Below are 24370 nucleotides of genomic sequence, written 5' to 3' on the forward strand. Positions count from 1 at the left end.
ATTTTTGAATCACTATCAAAGCCTATTTTCATGGTTACAAAAAGAAAAAACAACAACAAAACAAGAATAATTACTAAAAGGGTAAACAAAATTTAAGCAGTATGCCAGTCTGTAAAATATAAGCACAATAAGCCTCTCTCTATTGGGTGTGGGGGTAGGGCCCAAGTCATGGACAGAAAGAAGCAGAGGAGACAAAACAAAAACATCTTTTAAAAGTACAATTTAAATAAAAATGAAAAGCATTGCTAAAAATGTTTTCTTGGCACTTAGAGTGATAACAGTTTATATACCTGCTGTTTCTAAATATTTCAGAAAATAGACTGTAAAAATACAGTGCCGGCCGGGTGCGGTGGCTCAAGCCTGTAATCCCAGCACTTTGGGAGGCCAAGGCGGGTGGATCACGAGGTCAAGAGATCGAGACCATCCTGGTCAACATGGTGAAACCCCGTCTCTACTAAAAATACAAAAATTAGCTGGGCATAGTGGTGCGTGCCTGTAATCCCAGCTACTTGGGAGGCTGAGGCAGGAGAATTGCCTGAACCGAGGAGGCGGAGGTTGCGGTGAGCCGAGATCGCGCCATTGCACTCCAGCCTGGGTAAGAAGAGCGAAACTCTGCCTCAAAAAAAAAAAAAAAAAAAAAATACAGTGCCATTTGAGTTACTTATTTTAATATTCAACCATAAAAGTTTCTGTTTAATAATTAGCTTTTAAGTTTGCATAATCTCTGAACTCTATACTCAATGTCTGAAAAAGAGATAAAGGAAAAAAACAATCTTAAGAAAGAAAAATAATTAACCAAAAGTTAGATTGGAAAAGTAAAGGCCTCACTCATATAAAGACAACATAAACTGGAGACAGAATCACGTATCTTGAGTTAGAAGTTCCATCCAACCCCACTGGGGGCCTGGAGAGGGGGAAGTTTCAATAGTTCCGATGTGTTTTTAGCTTTAGGAAGCCACTCCATCTTTTTTTTTTTTTTTTTTTTTGCAACAGACTCTCACTTATAGCACCCAGTCTGGAGTACATCTGGGCTCACTGCAACTTCCACCTCCTGGGTTCAAGTGATTTTCCTGCCTCAGCCTCTCGAGTAGCTGGGATTACAGGCATGAGCCACCATGCTGCACTAATTTTTATGTTTTTAGTAGAGATGGGTTTCACCATGTTGGCCAGGCTAGTGTCAAACCCCTGACCTCAGGTGATCTGCCTGCTTCAGCCTCCCAAAGTGCCAAGATTACAGGCGTGAGCCACCATGCCTGGCCACTCCATCTATTTTTATAGATATAAGCAAGTAAAACCCACAGAAATTAAATGACTTGCCCAACATGACACAGCTAAGTAATAATGGAGGAGAAACCAGAATCTAGGTATTCTGCATCTTAATGCAAAATTCCATTAACTTATACTGTTTCTATAGTTTCCATGTTAAGCCTAAGTTTATTAAATATTTCTGATTTTATAATATTTACTCTCATCTTTTAACTTACCTTTTTAACCAATATTATAAATTCAGATAGTACTAAGGCAGAAATAACTCAATGTAATAATTTTTAGTCTTAATATGTATCACAAAAATTAGTATAAACAATTACTTATACTTCAGATTAATATTCTTTGCCTATGTCATCAGATCTGACTTTTCCTTGGAATGACATTTTGAAGCAATCCTGGTATCTAATTACAAGACCCAGGAAGCTCTATGTTGCAATATAAATTATGGAATCATCTAGCATAGTCTCAATAATTGATAACATGAGTCAGGTTATAAATTACACCCTAAAAGTAATGGAATAAAAATAAAGAATAGGAATGGTAAAATATCTAAATCTGATTTTTTTACATTACCTTTAATTCCTTCCCCCAAAACTTACAATCAATTAATCAATCAATAAAGGAGGTAGTAGAGAACCATAGTGAGATAATACCTGACAGCCTCTCTTTTCAATTTCCATAATACATTTCTGTATCAGAAGTGGCACCATCAGTCCTAGATTTTCTTTCTCTACAACTTTTCGAATATCAACTCCAAATATTATTGGTTCTCGGTTTATATCTAGTCCATGAAGAGAATTCTCCCACTGTTCCATAAGGGTTACTTTCACATAAATAAGACCTCTAGGTTCAAGTTTGACAGCCAACTGATGAGTCTTTGTCACTCTAAATAAGGTGGGAAGAACAACAGTTCCATGACAACAAACTCGATTTTTTCTTGGAGTTGGTTCCCAACTGAATACTACTAGTTTCAGATGTTGTGCATTTTCAATTTCTATGTTGAAAGTGTGATCCATGTCTAAAAATGTTGTTCGACAGGTGAGCAAAGCTGTTCTTGCTTTGTTTACTGAATCTACCTGAATTGCACAAAAGACATCTTTTGAATCTATCCGAGGTGGTTTTAAATCCTCAGCACCATAGAAATGTACGCTCATGAGCCCAGATATGTACTGTGAACACTTAGGTTGATCAGAAAAGCTATAATGCCTAAAAGCATCAATGTCTATTTCATTCTTGCTACAACTATTTGAAATTATTTCTTTTCCTTTTCCAAATTTGTTTTCAGATCCATGTTTGCTAGCTTTAGTTATAAGTTCAGGTGAGTCTCCATCACTGAGGTAACCACCTTTGCAGGAATACTTAGAACTCATAGAGTTTTTCTTCTGGTAGCTGTGCTGAGAAGATACACTGGTATCAAGATGGTATCGGCTTATAACATTTCTCTTAGCAGCTGTGGTTGTGTTTCCAGAGGGCAGAATATCACTATGATGAATTTCTCGACAGTTATATTTAGACAAAGAAGAAATATTATCTGGACTGTTTATATAATTCAATGTTCCCTTAACACTTAGCTTTCGGCTAAATTCTGGCAACTTTTTCATTTTCACAGAAAGTTTCCTCACAGTTCGTGGAGATTTTATTTTATCTGGCAAAGACCAATTAATTGAACTGCCTTTTTTCACAGGGCTAGGATTTGGAGAAGATGGTCCTATGATTCCCAATTCAGTACTATTTGTAGCAGCCAGGATCCCAGAACCTTAAAAAAGAAAAAGAAAAATACATTATAAACCAGTATGTTTTAATTTCTACTTCTATTCTTATTTTATAAACCATCAACTAAACAAGCTCTCACATGGGCAAAAATTCTTACCTTATTTCATTTCAATGGGGAGATTTCATTAGAAATTCAGGTCAACTTCATCACCATATTCAAGGAGACTACTGCATTATCCCAACTATTTAAAATTCAATTTTTCAAACTTTGTCTAACTGTTCCTTATAGATCTAATAACCTCACATCAAAAGCTAATGTATGTAACACAACATTTCACAATTAAAATGAGAAGTGTTTATTCATTTTAAAAATCAATAAATGACCTTTAAAAAGTACTAATATTCTCCCTCCACCCCTTTGTGTCCTAATGACAAATAAGTAGTTTCTTTACAGAGAAAAAAACTATTTTAAGTATGCCTTCAGGGCTTTTCCAGTAAAGCTAATAGAAATGGTGTGTTTGATAAACTGGATAAAGCATCCCCTTGTACTAAAATTATAGCACAATTCTGACTTACAAGTCTAAAACATTCTAGAGTTAATCAGAGTCCTGCTTTAGTCTACAAACATTAACTTGTCTATTTTATCACAGCCTAGAAAAGCTATCCAGTATATTAAATTACTTTACATTTAATAAATTATCATATTTAAAATTTGACTCTTTTTACATAAGTAAATAATTTTTACTGAAGTCCTTAATTATTAAAATGAAATCCTATACATGATAGCAACTTCCATTGCAGATGAGACTGAATTTATGAAACCAAAATGCTTTATTTTTATAAAACCCAAGAACCAAAATATTACCAAATTCCATAATTGCTTAAAATTAAACTACAACTCTACTAATCAAATCACATGCTATCTTGAAAAATAAGGTACAAAATAAAAATCTTTAAATATAAATTTATGAACTAGGCTAGAGTTGAGTGAAACTGGCATACTCCTTCAGCACCTAGAACAGTAACTGGTACATAATAGGAACTCAATATTTAGTAAATAAATGAATTAACTAACCAATTGTTAGTTGCCTTGTAAACTGGCAAACTTTGTAGAAAATACAACATAGAAATTAACAATAATAATTACTAGCCATAAACACCAAGTGATGATACTGGTAATTGATCTGAATGAAGCAAAAAATATGATGATGAAGATCACTGCAATAGCTCTGTAAACAAGCTATTAACACTTAACATTAAGGAAACAGTCAAATAGATTAGGGCATATCAACCAGTTAAATACTGTACTACAATGCTTGAGAAACAATAATATTACTCTACCTGTAACAATGCAACATGAAGATACCAACTGAAAATAGGAAAAACCAAAAATAAAGTCCACTATGATTGCAACTGATAAAAGATACATATATATCATGGTGGCTCACTGTTATCACATTACTTTGAGAGGCTGAGACTGATAGGAGTCAAGACCCGCATGGGCAACATGGCAAAACCCCATGTCTACAAAAGATACAAAAAATTACCATGTGCAGTGGTGTGCTATAGTCCCAGCTACTAGGGAAGCCAAGGTGGGAAGACTGCTTGAGCCAGGAAGGTCGAGTATGTCCCAGGCCAAGAAACTACAGTGAGCTATGATCGTGCCACTGCAGTCCAGCCTGGGAAACACAGCAATATCCTGTCTTTAAAAAAAAAAAAAAAAAAAAAAAAAAAGATACATATGTATCGAAAAAAAAAAAAAAGTCATAATTGTGTTAGGATGAATTAGCTTTCCAATTCTCCAATAAAAAATTATTTTGAGGCTGGCGCGGTGGCTCAAACCTGTAATCCCAGCACTTTGGGAGGCCGAGGCGGGTGGATCATGAGGTCAAGAGATAGAGACCATCCTGGTCAACATGGTGAAACCCGTCTCTACTAAAAATACAAAAAATTAGCTGGGCATGGTGGCGTGTGCCTGTAGTCCCATCTACATGGGAGGCTGAGGCAGAAGAATTGCCTGAACCCAGGAGGTGGAGTTTGCGGTGAGCCGAGATCGTGCCATTGCACTCCAGCCTGGGTAACAAGAGCGAAACTCTGTCTCAAAAAAAAAAAAAAAAAAAAAAAATATTTTGAAATTCAACCATTTTCCATGCCAGTTTCTCAACAGCCTTCTGCCAATATTGCCAAGAAACAGATTACTTTAGGTAAAGTTTCTACCAAAATAAAACAACAACAAAAAAGATGATTTATAAACAAACTGTCTAAATGTTTCCTTTGGTCAATTTAGGATTTTTGACCAAAAAACAATTATATGTTATAATTATATATTTTACAATATTAAATATTATAAATATTTTATATTTATAATTATGTATTTATATTTTATAATTATAAATATTTTAATTATATATTTATGAGGATGACAGTAAAAAAGCAGATAGTAAAAAAAACAGATATACTATACTTTTAAGTTGTGTTTTTAAAAAAATGTTAGTCTTCTCAGGTTTACAATTTGCCACGAATATTAAAAAAAAAAAAGTGTAAGGACAGTCACTTAAATCAAGGTGTGTGTCACATCACGGACACCAACTTTCTATCTTTGCTCTTATCCTTATACTCTCTTGCCTTCTCTGAACTATTCCATATGCTTTGCTATCTGATACTATAGCCTTCCCTATCACCCCACCCTGATCGAAATCTACATTCCAAATTACTATTTTATATAGTATTTATTTCTATCCCTATCCAGATTACAAAAGAAGCACACATTCATTCTGGAGAATTAGCCTACAATTAGAAATGCACAAAGAAAAAAATTTAATTACCTTCAATCTCAACACCCAGAAAAAAATAAAAACAAATAAACAAAAACCTTAACATTTCCAGTACAGCTTTCATCTTTCTTTCAAAATTTGCCATCATACAGTACACATTGTTTTGGAACTTGCTTTTTCTCTTAATATATATTTACTCCACCTTCCTATGTCCCTGAGAAAAGGCTTCAAATGCAAGTAGTTTATTTGCAAAGTACAGAAACATCAGTGAGAGAGTTGAGAAAATTCTGGGGAAAATTCAAGTGGAATTACCAAGTCTGTTATCACTGTGGGCAACTGGAGCTGGACCTCGTCAGAAAACTCTGGGAAACAACATAGAATATAAACTCAATAGAATTATTTCGCCCAAGGGGTGAGGTAGCTGGGGTAGTTCTATACCCGCTCTTGTAAGTCACTGGTTGAGAGGCACTCCCAGGCTGCACCACAGAGAGATTCTCTAAACCTTCAAAGTCCTCAAGCAGAAATGAAGATGGTGGTGGCTAGAAATAGGCTTCGTCCATTTAAACAGTAAGTAATAAAACGCAAGGGATATAAAACAAGGCACTGATAGTATCTCCTATACCCCACATCTTTAAATATTCTGTATCACTTGAAATTCTATAAATTAAAATGACTTGATATCAAATAGAACTGCTTTCTATTCTACATTTGATATTTGCAAGCAAATGTGCCTTATGTTCTGTTTCCTGGGTAGTACTGGGACTAAAAGAAACCTATTAGAAGATTAAAGGCAATTTTTGCAGATCAAAAACTTTTGAATGTCAGCAATTTCAAATGGTCAACCTAATATACATAAAACTTCATTCATTTCATTTTCAGTTCCTAACTACTGTAGCACCTATTTTCAAATGGGTCAACCTAATTTACATAAAACTTCAATTACCTCATTTTTCAGTTCCATAACCTATTTGCAAGGTCCTTACTTCTACTTCTCATTTCTTTTTTACTTCTCTCTTTCCTTTGCTCATGAGGAAACTTAGGCATAAAAAACACAAACTAATCACCACTAGTACACTAAAAATAAAACTTTCAGCTTCGGCCAGGCCAGTGTGAATGAATGAGTCAGTAAAGCAAAATAAGACTTACTTTTTCTTCAACTCCCTATGATTCCTTGCTTTCAACTAATAGAAAAGCAATTACTGTTTCAAAGGATCAATATATTAAAGCACAACGGATTATAAAATCAAGTCTGTGGCCAGGCACAATGGCTCACGCTTATAATCCCAGCACTTTGGGAGGCCAAGGTGGGCAGATGGCTTGAGGTCAGGAATTCAAGACCATCCTGGTCAACATGGCAAAACCCTGTCTCTACAAAAATTAGCTGGGCATGGTTGCAGGAACTTGTAGTCCTAGCTACTCAGGATGCTGTGGTGGGAGGATCACCTGAGCTTATCACCTGCGATAAGCCATGATTGTGCCACTGCACTCTAGCCCAGGTGACAGAGTGAGATCCCTTCTCAAAAACTTAAAATAAAAATCAAGTCTGTGATACTGCGATAGTAACAATCAAACCAGCATGTATGTTAAAATGTTTATAAACCTTTTTGTTTTATTTTTGTAAAAATATATTCACTTCACAAGAAAAAGTACATAAACGTAATAGACATCCTTTATATTTAGTTTTAGCTACTATCAAATAAGTAAAAAATGGAATAAGAAAGAAAAGACAGGTATATCATCATTTTTACCTGCAAAACGAGATTTCAACATGGTACTGTCCTCCACCATTATACCTTCTTGTGTCTTGTATCCTAGCCTTTGTTTGCACTGCTGCACAAATTCTGTGGAATGGGCAGGATCTACAGTATTCATTCCATTTGACTGTGTGGTCTGAATATCACCTGTATGTTCCAAAGAGCACAGCGAGTCTTCAGTATAATGCTCTGCTTTCATAAGGTCACTGCCAGACAATATGCTCAAACTGACAGCAGGGAGCTTCAGAACAGCAGAGTTTGCCTCACCAAAACTCAAGGCGCTTGATATACAAAGGTCATCATCCTCAGGAATGGGGTTGTACCATATTTCGCCTTCATCATCTGCATCATTGTCCTCATTAAAATCTAAAGAACAGTTTTTCGATAATGAAGAGTTTGTAGGGTTACATACCATATGTGTACAGTTCTCTTCAGATGATTTGAGGAAAGACTGTGATAGCTGATGTTTGGGTAGAGACACAGGTGAGATAGATACATGACTTCTACCTTGACATTTCTTATTTTCTTCTTCCAGATTAAGAGATCTCAGAGTACTCTGATATAGCCAATTGCGTTTCTTTGAAACAGTGATGCTGTTAAGTGGCTTGTAAGCTCTGAATTCAATATTATCTTTCAGATCTTCAGATTCTCTTCTCTTCATTGAAGACCCATAGGCATTTTCAAATAAATCTGGTGCAAAGATAGAATAGAAGGTAGAATATAATGTCTGGTATATCAGAAAGACATGTCACTTCAGATTAGTTATTTTTTTAAAAAAATTTTAAAGAAGTAACAATCACATTCAGAGACTAAAATTGAACTAGAAAAAATTTGAATTTTCCATCTAAATGATTTCTATTACTTAGAAATCAAACTGCTAGTATAAGTGTCAAAGAATTCTAAAAGGATACACAAACTCTGAGCCTGCCTTTATAAAAACTATAGTGTTAACAAAGCCTTACCTTAAGCAAACCATATCTTATAAAAAGTTTATATGGAATGCTTTATACATAGTATGCCTCTAATTAATATTTGAATAAAGTTCAAATCATTATTACAAAACCAGAAATCCTCCTACCTTTTCTCATACAACGACTAACTTTCAAACCAAACAAAAAAGTATGCCTCACTGATACTAAAACATCAACATAACATTGCTTCTTATCCATATAGCACAATAGCACCTGACATGGGATTTAAGTTCCAAATATCTAGGGCAGAGCTAAAATCAAAAATTCCTTCAGAAGGCCCAAGATTAGAAGCAGGTATGCTGTCTCACAGTACACACTATACAGCTATTATTATTTTGGGCAGGTATAAACTTAAGCAGCAGGGAAATAAGAATGAACAAAACAATCCCTTCCTTTAAGAAATTCATAGTCCAGGAGCAGAACATGGCTACACTGGCGCAGCAGGATACATGGTGCCTGTCATACGGTCCAGAGAGCTGCCTTCCACAGAGACCAGCAAAAGAGTGGGCAAACATGAAGTCCAGTCCTGCCGTCCAGGCTGCCATTGACCTCATGGTGGGGACAGCAGATCCCACATGGACTGTGTGGATGTATCAGTCACAGCATGACTCCATGAAATGCTTGCATTCGACCCATCAATTAGACTTCTCCATAGGAAACCTGCTCAGTGAAGAAAACCTTAAATAGGATGGCCGAACAGGAACAGCTCTGGATTGCAGTTTCCAGTGAAAACGCATTTCCAAACAAATTTTTACTGCCCACAAATCAGGAGATTCCTAGGCGGAAAAGCGCCACCAGTCTCAGCATGGCTGTTTCAGCCAGCGCAGCAGGTCTGCGCACAAAAACTCATGCAAATCTGGACACTGTTTCAACTGGCAACTGGAACGCCTGGGAGATAGAGTCACCCGTTCAAATGAAAAAAAGGGGGCTGAAACAGAGCCAGGTGATCTGGTGCAGCTGGTCCCACCCCCACAAAGACCAGCAATCTGAACTGCTCTGGATTGAGAGTTTCACCGCAAGCACAGCTGAACTCATCTCTGTTGGGGGAAGGGCATCCGCCATTAGCGTGGCAGTCCAACACTACCAAGGCAGTAGGACATTTCTGAGGCAGTCCACCATTACCGAGGCAGTCCGCCATTACCGAGGCAGTCCGCATTACAGAGACAGTCTGCCGTTACTGATGCAGATCACCATTATCAAGGCAGTTCTAATTATACCTCTATAAACAAAACTGCAAGGAAGTTCCCACAGCAGCTGGGCAGAGCCCACAGCAGCTCAGCAACACCTCTGCTGCAGACTGTGACTAGGCTACCTCCTCACTGGCGAGGGCATCTCTGAAAAAAGGTGGTAGCCCATCACAAACTTATAAATAAAGCCCCACCTTCCCAGGACAGAGCACCTGGGAAAAAAAGGCAGTTATGAGATCTGCTGCAGCAGACTTAAATGTACCTGCCCAGCAGCTCTGAACAGAACAACAGAGCTCACAGCACAGCACTTGAGCTCCTATAAGGGACAGACTGTCCCCTCAAGCAGCTCCCCGACCCCCATATACACAAAGAGATACCTAGTAAAGGAGAGCTTAGCCTTACATCTGGTGGTTAGTCTTCTGGGACAAAGATAACTGAAGAAGAAACTGTCATCAACCCTTAGTGTTCTGCAGCTGCTGTAGGTGATCCCCAGGCAAGCAGGGTCTGGAATAAACTTCCAGCAGTCCTACAGCAGAGCGGCCTGACTGTTAGAAGGGAAACTAAGAAACAAAGAATTAACTTCATCATCAACAAAAAGGATGTCCACTCAGAGACCCCATTTGAAAGTCACGAACTACAAAGACCATAGGTAGATAAATCCACAAAGATGGGAAGAAACCAGTGTAAAAAGGATGAAAACACCCAAAACCAGAACACCTCTCCTCCTCCAAGGGATCACAATTCCTCACTAGCAAAGGAACAAGGCTGGATGGAGAATTAGTCTGATGAATTGATAGAAACAGGCTTCAGAAGGTGGATAATAACAAACTTCTGTGAGCTAAGGAACATGTTCTAACCCAATGCAAAGAAACTAAGAACCTTGAAAAAAGGTTTGACGAAATGCTAATGAGAATAAACAGCTTAGAGAGGAATATAAATGAATTGATGGAGCTGAAAAACACAACATGAGAACTTTGCAGAGCATACACGAGTTTCAATAGCCGAATCGACCAAGCAGAAGAAAGGATATCAGAGACTGAAGATCAACTCAATGAAATAAAACGAGAAGGCAAGATTAGAGAAAAAAACAGTAAAAACAAATGAACAAAGCTTCCAAGAATTATGGGATTATGTGAAAAGACCTAATCTACATTTGATAGGTGTACCTGAATGTGAAGGACAGAATGAATCCAAGCTGGAAAACACTCTTCAAGATATTATCCAGGAGAACTTCCCCAACCTAGCAAGGCAGGCCAATATTCAAGTCCAGGAAATACAGAGACCACCACAAAGATATTCTTCAAGAAGAGCAACCCCAAGGCACATAATCAGCAGATTCACCAGGGTTGAAATGATTAAAAAAATGCTAAGGGCAGCCAGAGAGAAAGGTTGGGTTACCCACAAAGGCAAGACAATCAGACTCACAGCAGATCTCTCAGCAGAAACTCTACAAGCCAGAAGAGAGTAGGGGGCCAATATTCAACATCCTTAAACAAAAGAACTTTCAACCCAGAATTTCATATCCAGCCAAACTAAGCTTCATAAGTGAAGGAAAAATAAAATCCTTTGCGAACAAGCAAGTACTCGGAGATTTCATCACCACCAGGCCTGCTTTATAAGAGCTCCTGAAAGAGGCACTAAACATAGAAAGGAACAACCAGTACCAGCCACTCCAAAAACATACAAATGGTAAAGAGCATCAACACAATGAAGAAACTGCATCAACTAATGGGCAAAACAGCCAGCTAGCATCAAGATGGCAGGATCAAATTCACTGATAACAATATTAACCTTAAATGTAAATGGATTAAATGCCCCATCAAAAGACACAGACTGGCAAATTGGATAAAATGTCAAAACCCATTGGTGTGCTGTATACAGGAAACCCATCTAACATGCAAGGATACACACAGGCTCAATATAAAGAGATGGAGGAAGAATTACGAAGCAAATGGAGACCAAAAAAAAGCAGGATTTGCGATCCTAGTCTCTGATAAAATGGACTTTAAGCCAACAAAGATCAAAAGAGACAAAGAAGGACATTACATAATGGTAAAAGGATCAATGCAAATAGAAGATCTAACAATCCTACATATATATGCACCTAATACAGGAGCACTCAGATACATAAAGCAAGTTCTTAGTGACCTACAAAGAGACTTAGACTCCCACACAATAATAGTGGGAGACTTTAACACTCCACTGTCAATATTAGACAGATTAATGAGACAGAAAATTAACAAGGATATCCAGGCCTTGAACTCAGATCTGGACCAAGCAAACCTAATAGACATTTACAGAACTCTCCACCCAAAATCCACAGAATATACATTCTTTTCAGCACCACATCACACCTACTCTAAAACTGACCACATAATTGCAAGTAAATCACTCTTCAGCAAATGCAAAAGAATGGAAATCACAACAAACAGTCTCTCAGACCACAGTGCAATCAAACTAGAACTCAGAATTCAGAAACTAACTCAGAACTGCACAACTTCGTGGAAACTGAACAACTGGCTCTTGAATGTTGACTGGATAAACAATGAAATGAAGGAAGAAATAAAGATGTTCTTTGAAACCAACGAGAAAGAAGACACAACATACCAGAATCTCTGGGACACATTTAAAGCAGTGTCTAGAGGAAAATTTATAGTAATAAATGCCCACATGAGAAGCAAGGAAAGATCTAAAATCGACACCCTATCATTAAACTTGAAAGAGCTAGAGGAGCAAGATCAAAAAAACTCAAAACCTAGCAGAAGACAAGAAATAACAAAGATCAGAGCAGAACTGAAGGAAATAGAGACACAAAAAACACTTTAAAAAGTCAATAAATCCAGGAGCTAGTATTTTGAAAAGATCAACAAAATAGACAGACCACTAGCCAGATTAATAAAAAAGAGATAATAATCAAATAGATGCAATAAAAAACAATAAAGGGGATATCTCCACAGATTTCACAGAAATGCAAAGCACCTTTAGAGATTACTACAAACAACTCTATGCACATAAACCAGTAAACCTGGAAGAAACGGATAAATTCCTGGACGCTTGCACCCTCCCAAGCGTAAACCAGGAAGAAGTCAAAACCCTGAATAGACCAATAATGAGAGCTGAAGTTGAGGCAGCGGTTAATAGCTACCAACCAAAAAAAGCCAAGGTTCAGATGGGTTCACAGCCGAATTTTATCAGACATACAAAGATGAGCTGGTACCACTCCTTCTGAAACTATTCCCAACAATCCAAAAAGAGGGAATCCTTCCCAAATCATTTTATGAGACCAACATCATCCTGATACCAAAACCTGGCAGAGACTCAACAAAAAAAGAAAATTTCAGGCCAATATCCATGATGAACACAGATGCAAAAATTTTCAATAAAATACTGGCAAATCGATTGCAACAGTACATCAAAAAGCTTATCTGCCATGATCAAGAAAGCTTCATCCTGGGATGCAAGGCTGGTTCCACATACGCCAAGTCTATAAATGTAATCCACCACTTAAACAGAACCAAAGACGAAAACCACATGATTATCTCAATAGATGCAGAGAAGGCCTTCAACAAAATTCAACAGCCTTTTATGTTAAAAACTGTCAATAAACTATGTATCAACGGAATGTATTTCAAAATAATAAAAGCTATTTATGACAAACCAAAGCCAATTATCATACTGAATGGGCAAAAACTGGACTCATTCCCTTTGAAATCTGGCACTAGACAAGGATGCCCTCTCTAACCACTCCTATTCAATATAGTATTAGAAGTTCTAGCCAGAGCAATCAGGCAAGAAAAAGAAATAAAGGGTGGTCAATTAGGAAAGGAGGAAGTCAAATTGTCTCTATTTGCAGATGACATGATTGTATACTTAGAAGACCCCATCGTCTCAGCCCAAAACCTCCTGAAACTGATAAGCAACTTCAGCAGTCTCAGGATACAAAATCAATGTGCAAAAATCACAAGCATTCCTATATACCAATAACAGACTTAAAGAGAGCCAAATCAAGAACGAACTGCCATTCACAATTACTACAAAGAGAATAAAATACCTAGGAATACAACTAACAAAGGATGTAATGGACCTCTTGAAGGAGAATTACAGACCACTGCTCAAGGAAATAAGGACACAAACAGATGGAAAAACATTCCATGCTCATGTTTAGGAAGAATTAATATTGTGAAAATGACCATACTGCCTAAAGTAATTTACAGATTCAACACTATCCCCATCAAGCTACCTATGACCGTCTTCACAGAACTGGAAAAAACCACCTTAAACTTAATATGGAACCAGAAGAGACCCCACATAGCCAAGTCAATTCTAAGCAACAAGAACAAAGCTGGAGGCATCATGCCACCTGACTTCAAACGATACTACAAGGCTACAGTAATCAAAACAGCATGATACTGGTACCAAAACAGAGATACAGACCAATGGAACAGAACAGAGGCCTTGGAGGCAACGCCACACATCTACAACCATCTGTTCCTTGACAAACCTAACAAAAACAGGCAATGGGGAAAGGATTCCCTGTTTAATAAATGGTGTTGGGAAAACTGCCTAGCCATGTGCAGAAAGCAGAAACTGGACCCCTTCCTGACAACTTACACTAAAATTAACTTCAGATGAATTAAAGACTTAAACATAAGACCTAACACCATAAAAACCCTAGAAGAAAACCTAGGCACAACCATTCAGGACATAGGCATAGGCAAGGACTTCATGACTAAAACACCAAAAGCATTGGCAACAAAAGCCAAAATAGACAAATGGGATCTAATTAAACTAAAGAGCTTCTTCACAGCAAAAGAAACCATGATTAGAATGAACTGGCAACCAACAGAATGGGAAAAAATTTTTGCAATCTACCCATCCAACAAAGGGCTAATATCCAGAATCTACAAAGATTTACAAGAAAAAAACAAATAAACCCATTCAAAAGTGGGTGAAGGATAGAAGACATATATGAGGCCAACAAACATATGAAAAAATGTTCATCATCACTGGTCATTAGACAAATGCAAATCAAAACTACATTGAGATACTATCTCACGCTAGTTAGAATGGCAATCATTAAAAAATCTGGAGACAACAGGTGCTGGAGAGGATGTGGAGAAACAGGAACACTTTTACACTGTTGGTGGGAGTGGAAATTAGTTCAACCATTGTGGAAGACAGTGTGGTGATTTCTCAAAGACCTAGAAATAGAAATTCCATTTGACCCAGCAATCCCATTACTGGGTATATATCCAAAGATTATAAATTGTTCTGTTATAAAGACACATGCATACATATGTTCACTGCAGCACTGTTTATAATAGCAAAGACTTGGAACCAACCCAAATGCCCATCAATGATAGACTGGACAGGGAAAATGTGGCACATATACACCATGGAATACTATGCAGCCATAAAAAACGATGAGTTTGTGTCCTTTGTAGGGATATGGATGAACCTGGAAATCATCATTCTCAGCAAAGGGACACAAGAACAGAAAATCAAACAACGCATGTTCTCACTCATAGGCAGGTATTGAAAAATGAGAACACATGGACACTGGGAGGGGAGCATCACACACCAAGGTCCATGGTGGGGGGGATAGGGGAGGGACAGTGGGGGGTAGGGAGTTGGGGAGGGATAACATGGGAATAAATGCCAGATATAGGTGATGGGGATGGAGGCAGCAAACCACATTGCCATATATGTACCTATGCAACAATTCTTCATGTCCTTCACATGTACCCCAGAACCTAAAGTGCAATAAAATAGATATACAGTATTAAAAAAAAAAAAAGAAAGAAAACCTTAAATAAAATCATTCAAAAGTTCAGACAAGGAAAAAAAAAAAAGGAAATTCATAGTCCAACGGGATATCTCAAATACTTAGGAATGTGACGCTGCAGTGAGCTATGATTGTGCCACTGCACTTTAGCCTGGGCAAGAGTGAGACCATGTCTCAAAAAAAAAAAAAAAGAAAGAAAGAAAGAAAGAAAAAGAAAGGTAAATTTGTCTTTAAAAAAAATCCTAAACATGTACTCAACCAAGCAGATTAATAATAAATAAATAAACAAACTAACCTTAACACAAATTACTAGTCACGTTCAATTCCAGATGCAGGAATTAGACTAGAAATCAGAAGGGAAGGAAATCCCAAGAATACCTACTATGTCAGGCATTTATTTACTCCACAATTGAGTGACTATTAAGTGTTAGGCATGAGAGAGAAAGCAGTAAGGAGGCCCCCAACCTCATTTAACCTCTAGAACAATCCTATGAAACAGGTATGATTACCATCATGGGTCTCAAGGAATATAAGAAATATGGTCAAGTCGCTAGCCCCAGGATTCAAATTTAAGTCTGTCTAACCTTAAAACCCATGCTCCACTCACCATGCTACCCACAAACCATACCATGCTTCCCACACCATGCTACCACAGACAGTACAGGCAACCCTCCCTGAGCATAGGGACGTTCATCCCAATTTATCTTATAAAGTGGCTGCTGGTAAGGACTAAGTGAAATAATGTTCAAAACACTTGAAACTATAAAGTTGTACTCGAAAACATCAAGAAACTTGTTCAAGAGCACCTTGTTAGTTAATGGAAAAGGCAGCACTCAAACTCTTCTGACTCCAAAGTCTGTAGTGATATACCTAGGCTACTATAAGAAAATTCAAGAGTCTTTTCTTTGGTTCTATCTCCATTACACTTAAAATTAACAACTGAAAATCAACACATACTCAGGAATCACCGGGGTTTCTGGGTTTTCAGTGATCACATGATTTTGCCAGGTGCACTGAAGTCTAAATCTATTTCACATTTAAGTTCAAATCTAGTATTACTTAACAGCATTTTAGACCTTCACAGGATATTACAGTTTGACCCAATTTAAATTTGAGGCACACAATATAAAATTATATTACTCATAATGGCTATGAGCCACATCTTATCTTTTTCTCAGACAATCTCCTGGAAATTCCAAAATTTTGTATAGCTAGACACATTCATTAGTTTAAGTCTTGGAGTTTTCTGACAGACAAAACTACATTCCAAGGAACTGCAATGAGAAAAATTAAGCTACCACTATCCCCTGTTTAAGCAAGTTGATACTTCCATTGATATAATCATTTAATGAAAGTATAATATTAAAAGGAATTTTTATTTTACTAGACAGGGTCTCACTCTATCACCCAGGTTGGAGCACAGTGGCACAATTATGGCTCATGGCAACCTCAACCTTCCAGGCTCAAGTTAACCTCCAGGCTCAAGTGATCCTTCCGCCTTAGCCTCACTAGGACTACAGGTGTATACCACCATGACTGGCTAAATTTGGGGGAGGATTTTAGTAGAGACAGGGTCTTACTATGTTGTCTAGGCTGGTCTGGAACTCCCAGGCTCACATGATCCTCCTGCTTCCGCCACCCAAAGGGCTGGGATTACTGGTGTGAGCCACCATCTCACCACTATTTTCAATGAAATTACAAACTACAAAAAATTGAAACCATATACTCTGATTGCTATTGCCAAATATTTAAAAACACATGATGCTAAAGTTTAAATTTATCGATAAATGCCACATTATTATAATTTATATATTATAAATATATATTATAAAGGCCAAATTTAGTTATTAAACTGAATTAAGCAACACATTATTCAAGATAATAAACTTTGAGCAATTATTTTTAAATTATTTAAAACATTTTTATCTCAGTTAAATTAAATGGATGCATATGTATGTAAATTCATAGAAATGGAAAGCTATTTGCAATCTTCCCTTTCATTTAATGCAAAAATTAATGTTTAACCCTATTAGCATAAATTTAAGAGTTTTAGCTCCAGATTATATATATAATATATATTATTTATAAATTATAAATTTTTTTATAGACTGTCTCACTGTTACCTATATATTAAAATGTACATAATATATAAAATATATGTATATATAATATAAAAATATAACATGTTATATACATATACACACGCACACACAGAAAGAAGGTACAAGTAAAAATATAAAAATAAGTATGCAAACTTACAAGGCAAAAGAGTCCTTAGTCTCTTGTAACTATACATGTTATGGGATAATTTTCAGATTCTAATTAAAGTAATTTTACTTTTAATCTGTAAGTGAATACAGAGTGGCAATTGAAAGTTTTTCACTCAGAAAAATATTCCACACAGTGGTGAACTACCCAAGCCAATTCTGTTTTCTCAACTATTATTTCATAATAAATCTAGATGACTTACTATTACTGAACATTTAACCAGTGCCTCCAGCTCAAATACATCAGCTAATTTTCCAAGAAATTATATATTTCAACCCTCATTGAAAATGTGTAGTACCTAGAGAGACATCTTTTCATCATTTAAAAAATTCTACTGCAGAAACAAGCTCTCTTGCTTTTCCTTACCTCTTTTTAAAAATCCTAAATAAAAGTATTCTTATGAACATTGTATTAGATATATAAATCTATGTTTTAAAAGCATTGAACATTTTAATATTTATTAAAATCCGGTGTCTGCATTAAGTACAAAGATACCCTGCTTACAGTCAAACTTGGCAGTTCAGATGAAATTACTAAAATAAACAAGTCTTAGGTTTCTGTGTGTGTATATATGTGTATCTTTATCTTTCCTAGACAAATCTAAAAGGGGGAGGCGGGTAGAATGAAAAGGAAAGAAGCACCTTTTTTCTTTTATTTTACTCCCCTTGTGACTGAATAAAAACCCTAAGGAAAAAAAAGCTGTGTGTTAGCTTTGAGACAGGAAAGTAGAGGAGAAAGCTCTGAGGCTGTTCTCAGTTCCACAAAAGTAACCGGGAGCAACAAGATAAAGCACAAAAGATGAGCAGAATAAGTAAGTACCCACCAAAAGGTGTCCTCTAGCTCAATTCTCAGTGCTCCTCAAGGCAGTACTCCTCAACTCCAACCTTTTCACTCTCCATCCAGAATCATGATCTGAGGCAAAGCAGTATTCTCACAAAGCCTGCTTGCCTGCCTCTGGATAATAACAAGTAAGTGTCAGGCACAGTACCAAATGGATTATCTTTTTTCATCCTCACAGCAACCTGAGGGACTGAGGCTACGCAAGGCTGAGTTAACTCATCCAAGGTCACAAGCCTGGTAAGTGGTAGAGTCTGACCAGAACCCAGAATCTCTATTCTGTTAACCATTATACTATACAGCCTCCTCTCTTGCGGATTCCAAAATCTCACTAATATTTGTTAGCGCCAAGATGAGAACAATATGGAGGGAATTGCTCAAATTTGTAATATGTAAGTAGTAAGTGTTAATTAATATACATAAAACGGAAGCAGAAAGAGCCCAAAGGCTTTGCTCTAGATGGTACTTTAGTACCAAGTATCAAAATAAGGTAAATTTTTTTCTTTTTTTAACTTCAGGGATGTGAGAGCTCTAGCAGCTTACTATCCAAAAGCATGGTCCACCAGACAGCAGCATCTACACTGGGTGCAGAATTTCAGGTCCCCAACCCACACCTATAGAATCTGCATTTTAACAAAATTTCCAGGGAATTCATATGCACATTAAATTTGAAAAGCACTGCTCTATAACAGTGAACCACATTTTGAGTGGCAAAGGTTTAGCAAATGGCCTTCTCAAAAAATAAACACAACATCTCTTGGGAACCACTGGTCTAGAAATGTAGGACTTTCAAATCAACACAACATTATTTTCTGCTGAATTTGTAGTTCTCAAAGTTTTCCAGCCACCAGCAACTCCAATGTTCCATGGCATTCTTCCAGAAAAAGAAAAAAAAAGCAACTGCACTTGCTTTCTAGCACTACAATAGCAGGATCTCTCAGGAAGAGATTTAAAACTAGAAGACTGTCAAAAACTACATACCTATTGCTACTCATCTTTAAGAGGGCCAATACAGAAAAAAATTGTTGGAAAAATTCATAAAGATTATGTAATTCATAAAGATAAGAAATCAGAGTTACAAATACTTGAGAAAAGTAGATGGGAATCAAGTCATAGTGTCAACTTCACTTTAAGATGGTTAAATCATACCAAACTAATTAATACTACCTTAAAATAATTGTCTCAAATTTTAGACAAAATACTAAGTTATAAGTCTAAAGTTTTTTCTTTCACAGACCATGTAGCAGGAGAAGTGGAGTCAAAGTAGGCTATTTTTTTAAAGCAATAAAAGGTGCTTTTGAATTTGTTCATGAAAACTATATGCTAATTAAAACTTATTTATAAAGATTTATAATGATGTATAGTTGGCAAACAGATTAAAATTCCTTTGTAATCTTAAGGCTTGCAGAAACTTGATAATTTTTACTATGTGTAATGACTTTAGATTTCTTAAATAACTATCTCAATTAGGAACAAATGGCTAATCTGTAAACACTACATACTTAACTATATCAAATCCTTTGACATTATAAACTATCAAAAGTTCTTAGTAAGAGCCAGAAATCAAAACAGAATATCATTTGTGTTTCCATTTGTCAATCTCAAAAATTTTCAAAATACCTGTATAAAGTATCTCCATTTCATTGAATAATTATTCTGTATTACAAATTCTAAATATAACTTTATTTTGACAGAAAATATCTTATGAATAATATTGTACTGAAAAATGTGATATAAATATTTTAGGATATTTAACATCTTTACATAAACAAGAATGTACTGCTACATCTAGACCGCTCCAAATAAGTTTTGCAGAAAATATGAGTTAAAAGTAGAATCCAAGTAACATCAATTTGAAGTAAATATTTAAAGGTAAACGTTTAAAACGGATACAGCAATTACTTTTTAAAATGTCTTAAAACCTAGCCTAAGATTCTCCCATCTTCTCCGAAACTGTGAGGAAGTTACTTCCCACCCCTATGCCTTGTCGAAATTCACCCATATCCTCAATCCAAGCAATTTAATAGAATTAATTGGATCAGACCTTTAAAGAACTCTAGAGTCTGTGATCTTACATAAATAGGAGCTTTTTTCAAACTAATGACACCTTGAGTTTGAATCCATATACAGGTACCAACTGAGTGTTCTTCGGCAAGCTGCTTAATCCCTCTGTTATTTTTATTGCTGCTGTTGTTAAATGACAGCAAATCTCCATTTTGGGGGCTATAAAAATTTTATGAGAACCACCTAAAGTATCCAGAATGGTCTTAATCAGAACAACTAAACCTCATGAAAAATAATTTTTTAAAAAGCTCTTGAAATCTATACTAGATATGTAAATACTACACAAAGTATTTTCATCTCTCCTGAAAGAGGAATTCGTGATTTAAAAGAAAGTAACAACTGAGAGTTGTTTAAACCAGAGATTACGGTAGCTTTGGCTTAGATTTCTCATAAAATATCTAAAATACTATCATATAATAATTGTTTCATTTTAATTTCTTTTAAAGTTAGCAGTTTCATTTAGTTAATTGCTTAATGGAAAAATCAACTTCATTCTTAAAACAACTATATTTATTACTTTTAAAACCCTTGAATGTTTACTACTGAGGGCATTAAAAACCATCAGATGGTAAATGTTTTAGCTCTGTGACAAAAGGTTCAAAAATATTTGATGATTTTTTTTGTTATGGCTGAAATTCAACTATGGTACCAAGAATTAAAACTAAGCCAAAATCAGGGGAGGTAAAAATACTGTGGTAATAAAATATAATAAATAATTACAAATTACTCTTGGAAATGCACGTTTAATATGAACTTGGTATAAAGTACACCTCTCTTAACAAAGAATTTACATTCTACTATCCTTTTGTTCCAGTGAAATGGAATATTTAACCTTGAGAATAAAATTTGACAGGTATGTATTAGGGCTTTATAGATAGAAAAAAAACTGCAAGCTGGCACACACTTTGAATGAATCATTTGATTTGTCTTCATTGTTTGGTTAAGTTTTCTGAACTTTGTTTCCCCCCACTGCTGTGTTTATTGGTTAAACAAAGTTAATGTGTATAAATCCAGTCCTGTAAGATTTGTAATTACTACCAGAGAAACTGCCACATACTGTGAATGCCTTTTACATTTCAGAATTTAATGTTTTCAGAAGTATTCCTGAGTTATGTCTTTATGCTCGCTACAAATTTTTATATGTAAGAGTATATGTTGTTTTGGCTCACTTTGACGATATTGTACTCCTTTTGGGAAAGATATTTTGATATTTACAACATAATTGACAGGTTTCTAGAATTGATAACCTAAGCTTTCAGTGAGAGTTAAAAATCATGCACATACAAAGTAGGGAGCATAATCCTATTATAAGGATCCATATACTTTAAAAAAAAACTAATTTACTTCTCATATAAATGGGGTTTAAGTTTGCAAATGACTGCTCTTTTTAAAACAAAATACCTAAAGAACATTTTTCTTTTGATTAAAATGCTAGTATCCTTGATTTTTCACACAATGAAGATTACTTACTTTGTTGGGGTTTCTTTGGTGGGGGGAGCCAGGTGGAGAGATGGTGTATGTGAAATACTACCTGACTAAAAAAATTCTACTTATGGTAGGATTTTTTTTTTTGTTTGGGTTTTTGGTTGTGTGTATGTATGCATGTGTGTGCGTGCCTGGGAGAGACAAAAAAAAAGTTGTAATGAGTAAAATGACAGTTTATGAAGCCTATAAAATCTACCTTGAATCAAATTCAAGTTCACAAACTCCACGAAAGTCTACGGATTTGCCTAGAGCTACAAAGAATAAAAACCAAGACAGTACCGCCCATCTGTAAATGTACTAAAAGTGTGTTAAACTTAACCTTTACTCATTTAGATAATCCTTAGGGAACAGGCACACCGGTTCTTCAAGAATAAAACACAAAACCCCCGAATTATTCATGCCACTGTCTGATTTAAAAAAAAAAAAAGCAAACCAAGTAAATGCATTTTATTAAGTAACCTCGAAATTAAGCTGCCACTTACTTTGGTCCGGTATCGTACCTGTCTGCAAAAACATACCTTATTCTTGGCTCTGAAGACAAGCCCAGTTGGTAAACAGTAAGGCTCGCGGTGCAAGCATTTTGATCGCAAAGTATCCTACCTGTTAGCCTAATGCTTTGGTCTGGAGACACCGACAGGACACGGTTTTCACGCACTTTCAAAGCGCCCAGATTTGGGGAGGCGGCCTGCGTTCCCGTGATTATGGGGGCCGTCCCACGGGCACGACCCTTCATTCCCAGGGACAGCAGACGCCCTTTGTACATCCACTTCTGCAGCTTCTTGACTGTCACTGCAGGCGGCCGGAGGAAGGAGGGACCTTCCTGGAGGTCTCCTTTTCCGCTGCCTATCACAGAGGACCCCGCTGGATTCCTGAAAGGGCTTCCCGAGGAGCAGCCGTGGTCCTTGGAGCCTGGAGGCTGGAGGCCGGTGGATGCAGCCGCCTGGGCGCGGTCCCCGCTCCAGCAGTCCATCCCACCTCCACGTGGCGGGGACTCGTCCCAGTCCCCGTGCGCGTCGCACCTGATCCAGCTGTCGCTCGGCCACCGCTGGAAGGGAGGCGGCGTGGCACCCACCCGGAGGCTCTCGAGGCTTCTGCTGCAGGACAGCCGCATCCAAGGAGACCGCAGCTGGCCTCCCCCCGACTCCCTCTGAGGCGACCGGGGCGGGGACACCTGCTGCAGAGGGCGTCTGCCGCCTCCCCGCTCCCAGTCTCGGGGGCAGGCTCGGCGGTCCGCGGCGCCGCGGGAAGGCGGCTGGCCCGGAGCCCGGGCTCCCGCGGGGAAGCCGTGATCCGCCAAGCCCCCGCCGCCCCGCCGCGCGCCAGAGTCAGGGGGCAGGTCGTGCATGGCCTGGATCAGCAGATAATAGGCCTCTCGCAACTGGGTCCGCAGCCTGCCTGTCTCCAGGCGGCCGCCCTCCGCCCCCGGGGAGGAGCCCGCCGCTGGGGGAGGCGGGGGACGCCGTTCCGCCTCCGCCCCCTCAGGCTCTGGCACAGGCTGAGAGCCGCCGGGCAGGTTTTCGTAGTAGTCGGCGTCGCAGTCGTCTTCGTCCTCGTCCTCTCCGCTGCCCTCGGAGCCCTCCGGGGCGTGCAGAGAGACGCGAGCGAGCCCGTGGCTCCAGGGGACGGACTCCTGCCCGCCGCGCGGCCTTGACCCGAGCGCCCCCGACTGCTCCGGGTGGCCCACGGGGACTCGCGCCCCGGGACGCCACGCCTCAGGTGACGGCGGGGGCTGCTGTAGGCTCGGCGCGGCTCCCGCGGCGTGCTCACGTGGGGGGCTATCGGCGGCACCCCAGGCGTCTCCCGCGGCTGCCGAAGAGGCCGCCACCGCCGCTGCGGCTGCCGCTCGGAGCCCGAGCCCCCCGGCGCCGCGGGGACCCCGCCTTCCCCGGAGCCTGGAGAGCGTCCTCCTGAGAGGGTCCGCCATCCCTTCTGCCTTAGCCGCGAGGCTCGCCCCCACCGTGGGAGAGGTCGGAGCTCCGCTGCGGAGAAAACCGCGCTCGCAGAGGCGGCGGCGGCTCCCCATGACCAGCGCCGGCCCTCGCCGGCTCCTCACATACTTGGCATAACTCTGCCGCGGGAAGGCGTGGGGGAGGGCGGTGGCGCCGCAACGCGCATGCCCCGGAGCCCTGGGCCGCGACGGGGCGCGCGGGCCGCGGGCGGCAGAGGTGGGTTCCTGGGGTGGGCGAGCGGCGCAGGTGGAGGCGGAGGCCGCGGGAGGGGAGGTGGGTAGCAGGTCGGCTGAAGCTGACCGACGGAAGCCGGG

At 38.6% G+C, this 24370-nt stretch overlaps 2 protein-coding genes across 7 annotated transcripts in view; one reads left to right on the forward strand and one right to left on the reverse strand.

Annotated features, from left to right (window-relative positions):
* DNAI3 (dynein axonemal intermediate chain 3) overlaps nt 1-20189 on the forward strand; it is a 148544-nt gene extending 128355 nt beyond the window's left edge. For both annotated transcript variants that reach the window (XR_012512471.1, XM_074381102.1), the window contains one exon: nt 18740-20189. The gene's annotated coding sequence lies outside the window, so the exon portion shown is untranslated. The remainder of the gene's footprint in view (nt 1-18739) is intronic.
* Nucleotides 1-24130, reverse strand: part of SYDE2 (synapse defective Rho GTPase homolog 2) — a 54336-nt gene extending 30206 nt beyond the window's left edge. For all 5 annotated transcript variants that reach the window (XM_074381097.1, XM_010350542.3, XM_074381096.1 and 2 more), the window contains exons 1-3: nt 22708-24130; nt 7505-8200; nt 1923-3025 (exon numbers count right to left, since the gene is read on the reverse strand). In XM_074381097.1, the coding sequence (XP_074237198.1) occupies nt 1923-3025; nt 7505-8200; nt 22708-24130 (3222 nt within the window). The remainder of the gene's footprint in view (nt 1-1922; nt 3026-7504; nt 8201-22707) is intronic.
* Between the last annotated feature and the right edge of the window lie 240 nt (nt 24131-24370).

This window comes from Saimiri boliviensis, chromosome 11 (assembly GCF_048565385.1).
Source record: "Saimiri boliviensis isolate mSaiBol1 chromosome 11, mSaiBol1.pri, whole genome shotgun sequence".
NCBI classification, from domain to species: Eukaryota; Metazoa; Chordata; class Mammalia; order Primates; family Cebidae; genus Saimiri; species Saimiri boliviensis.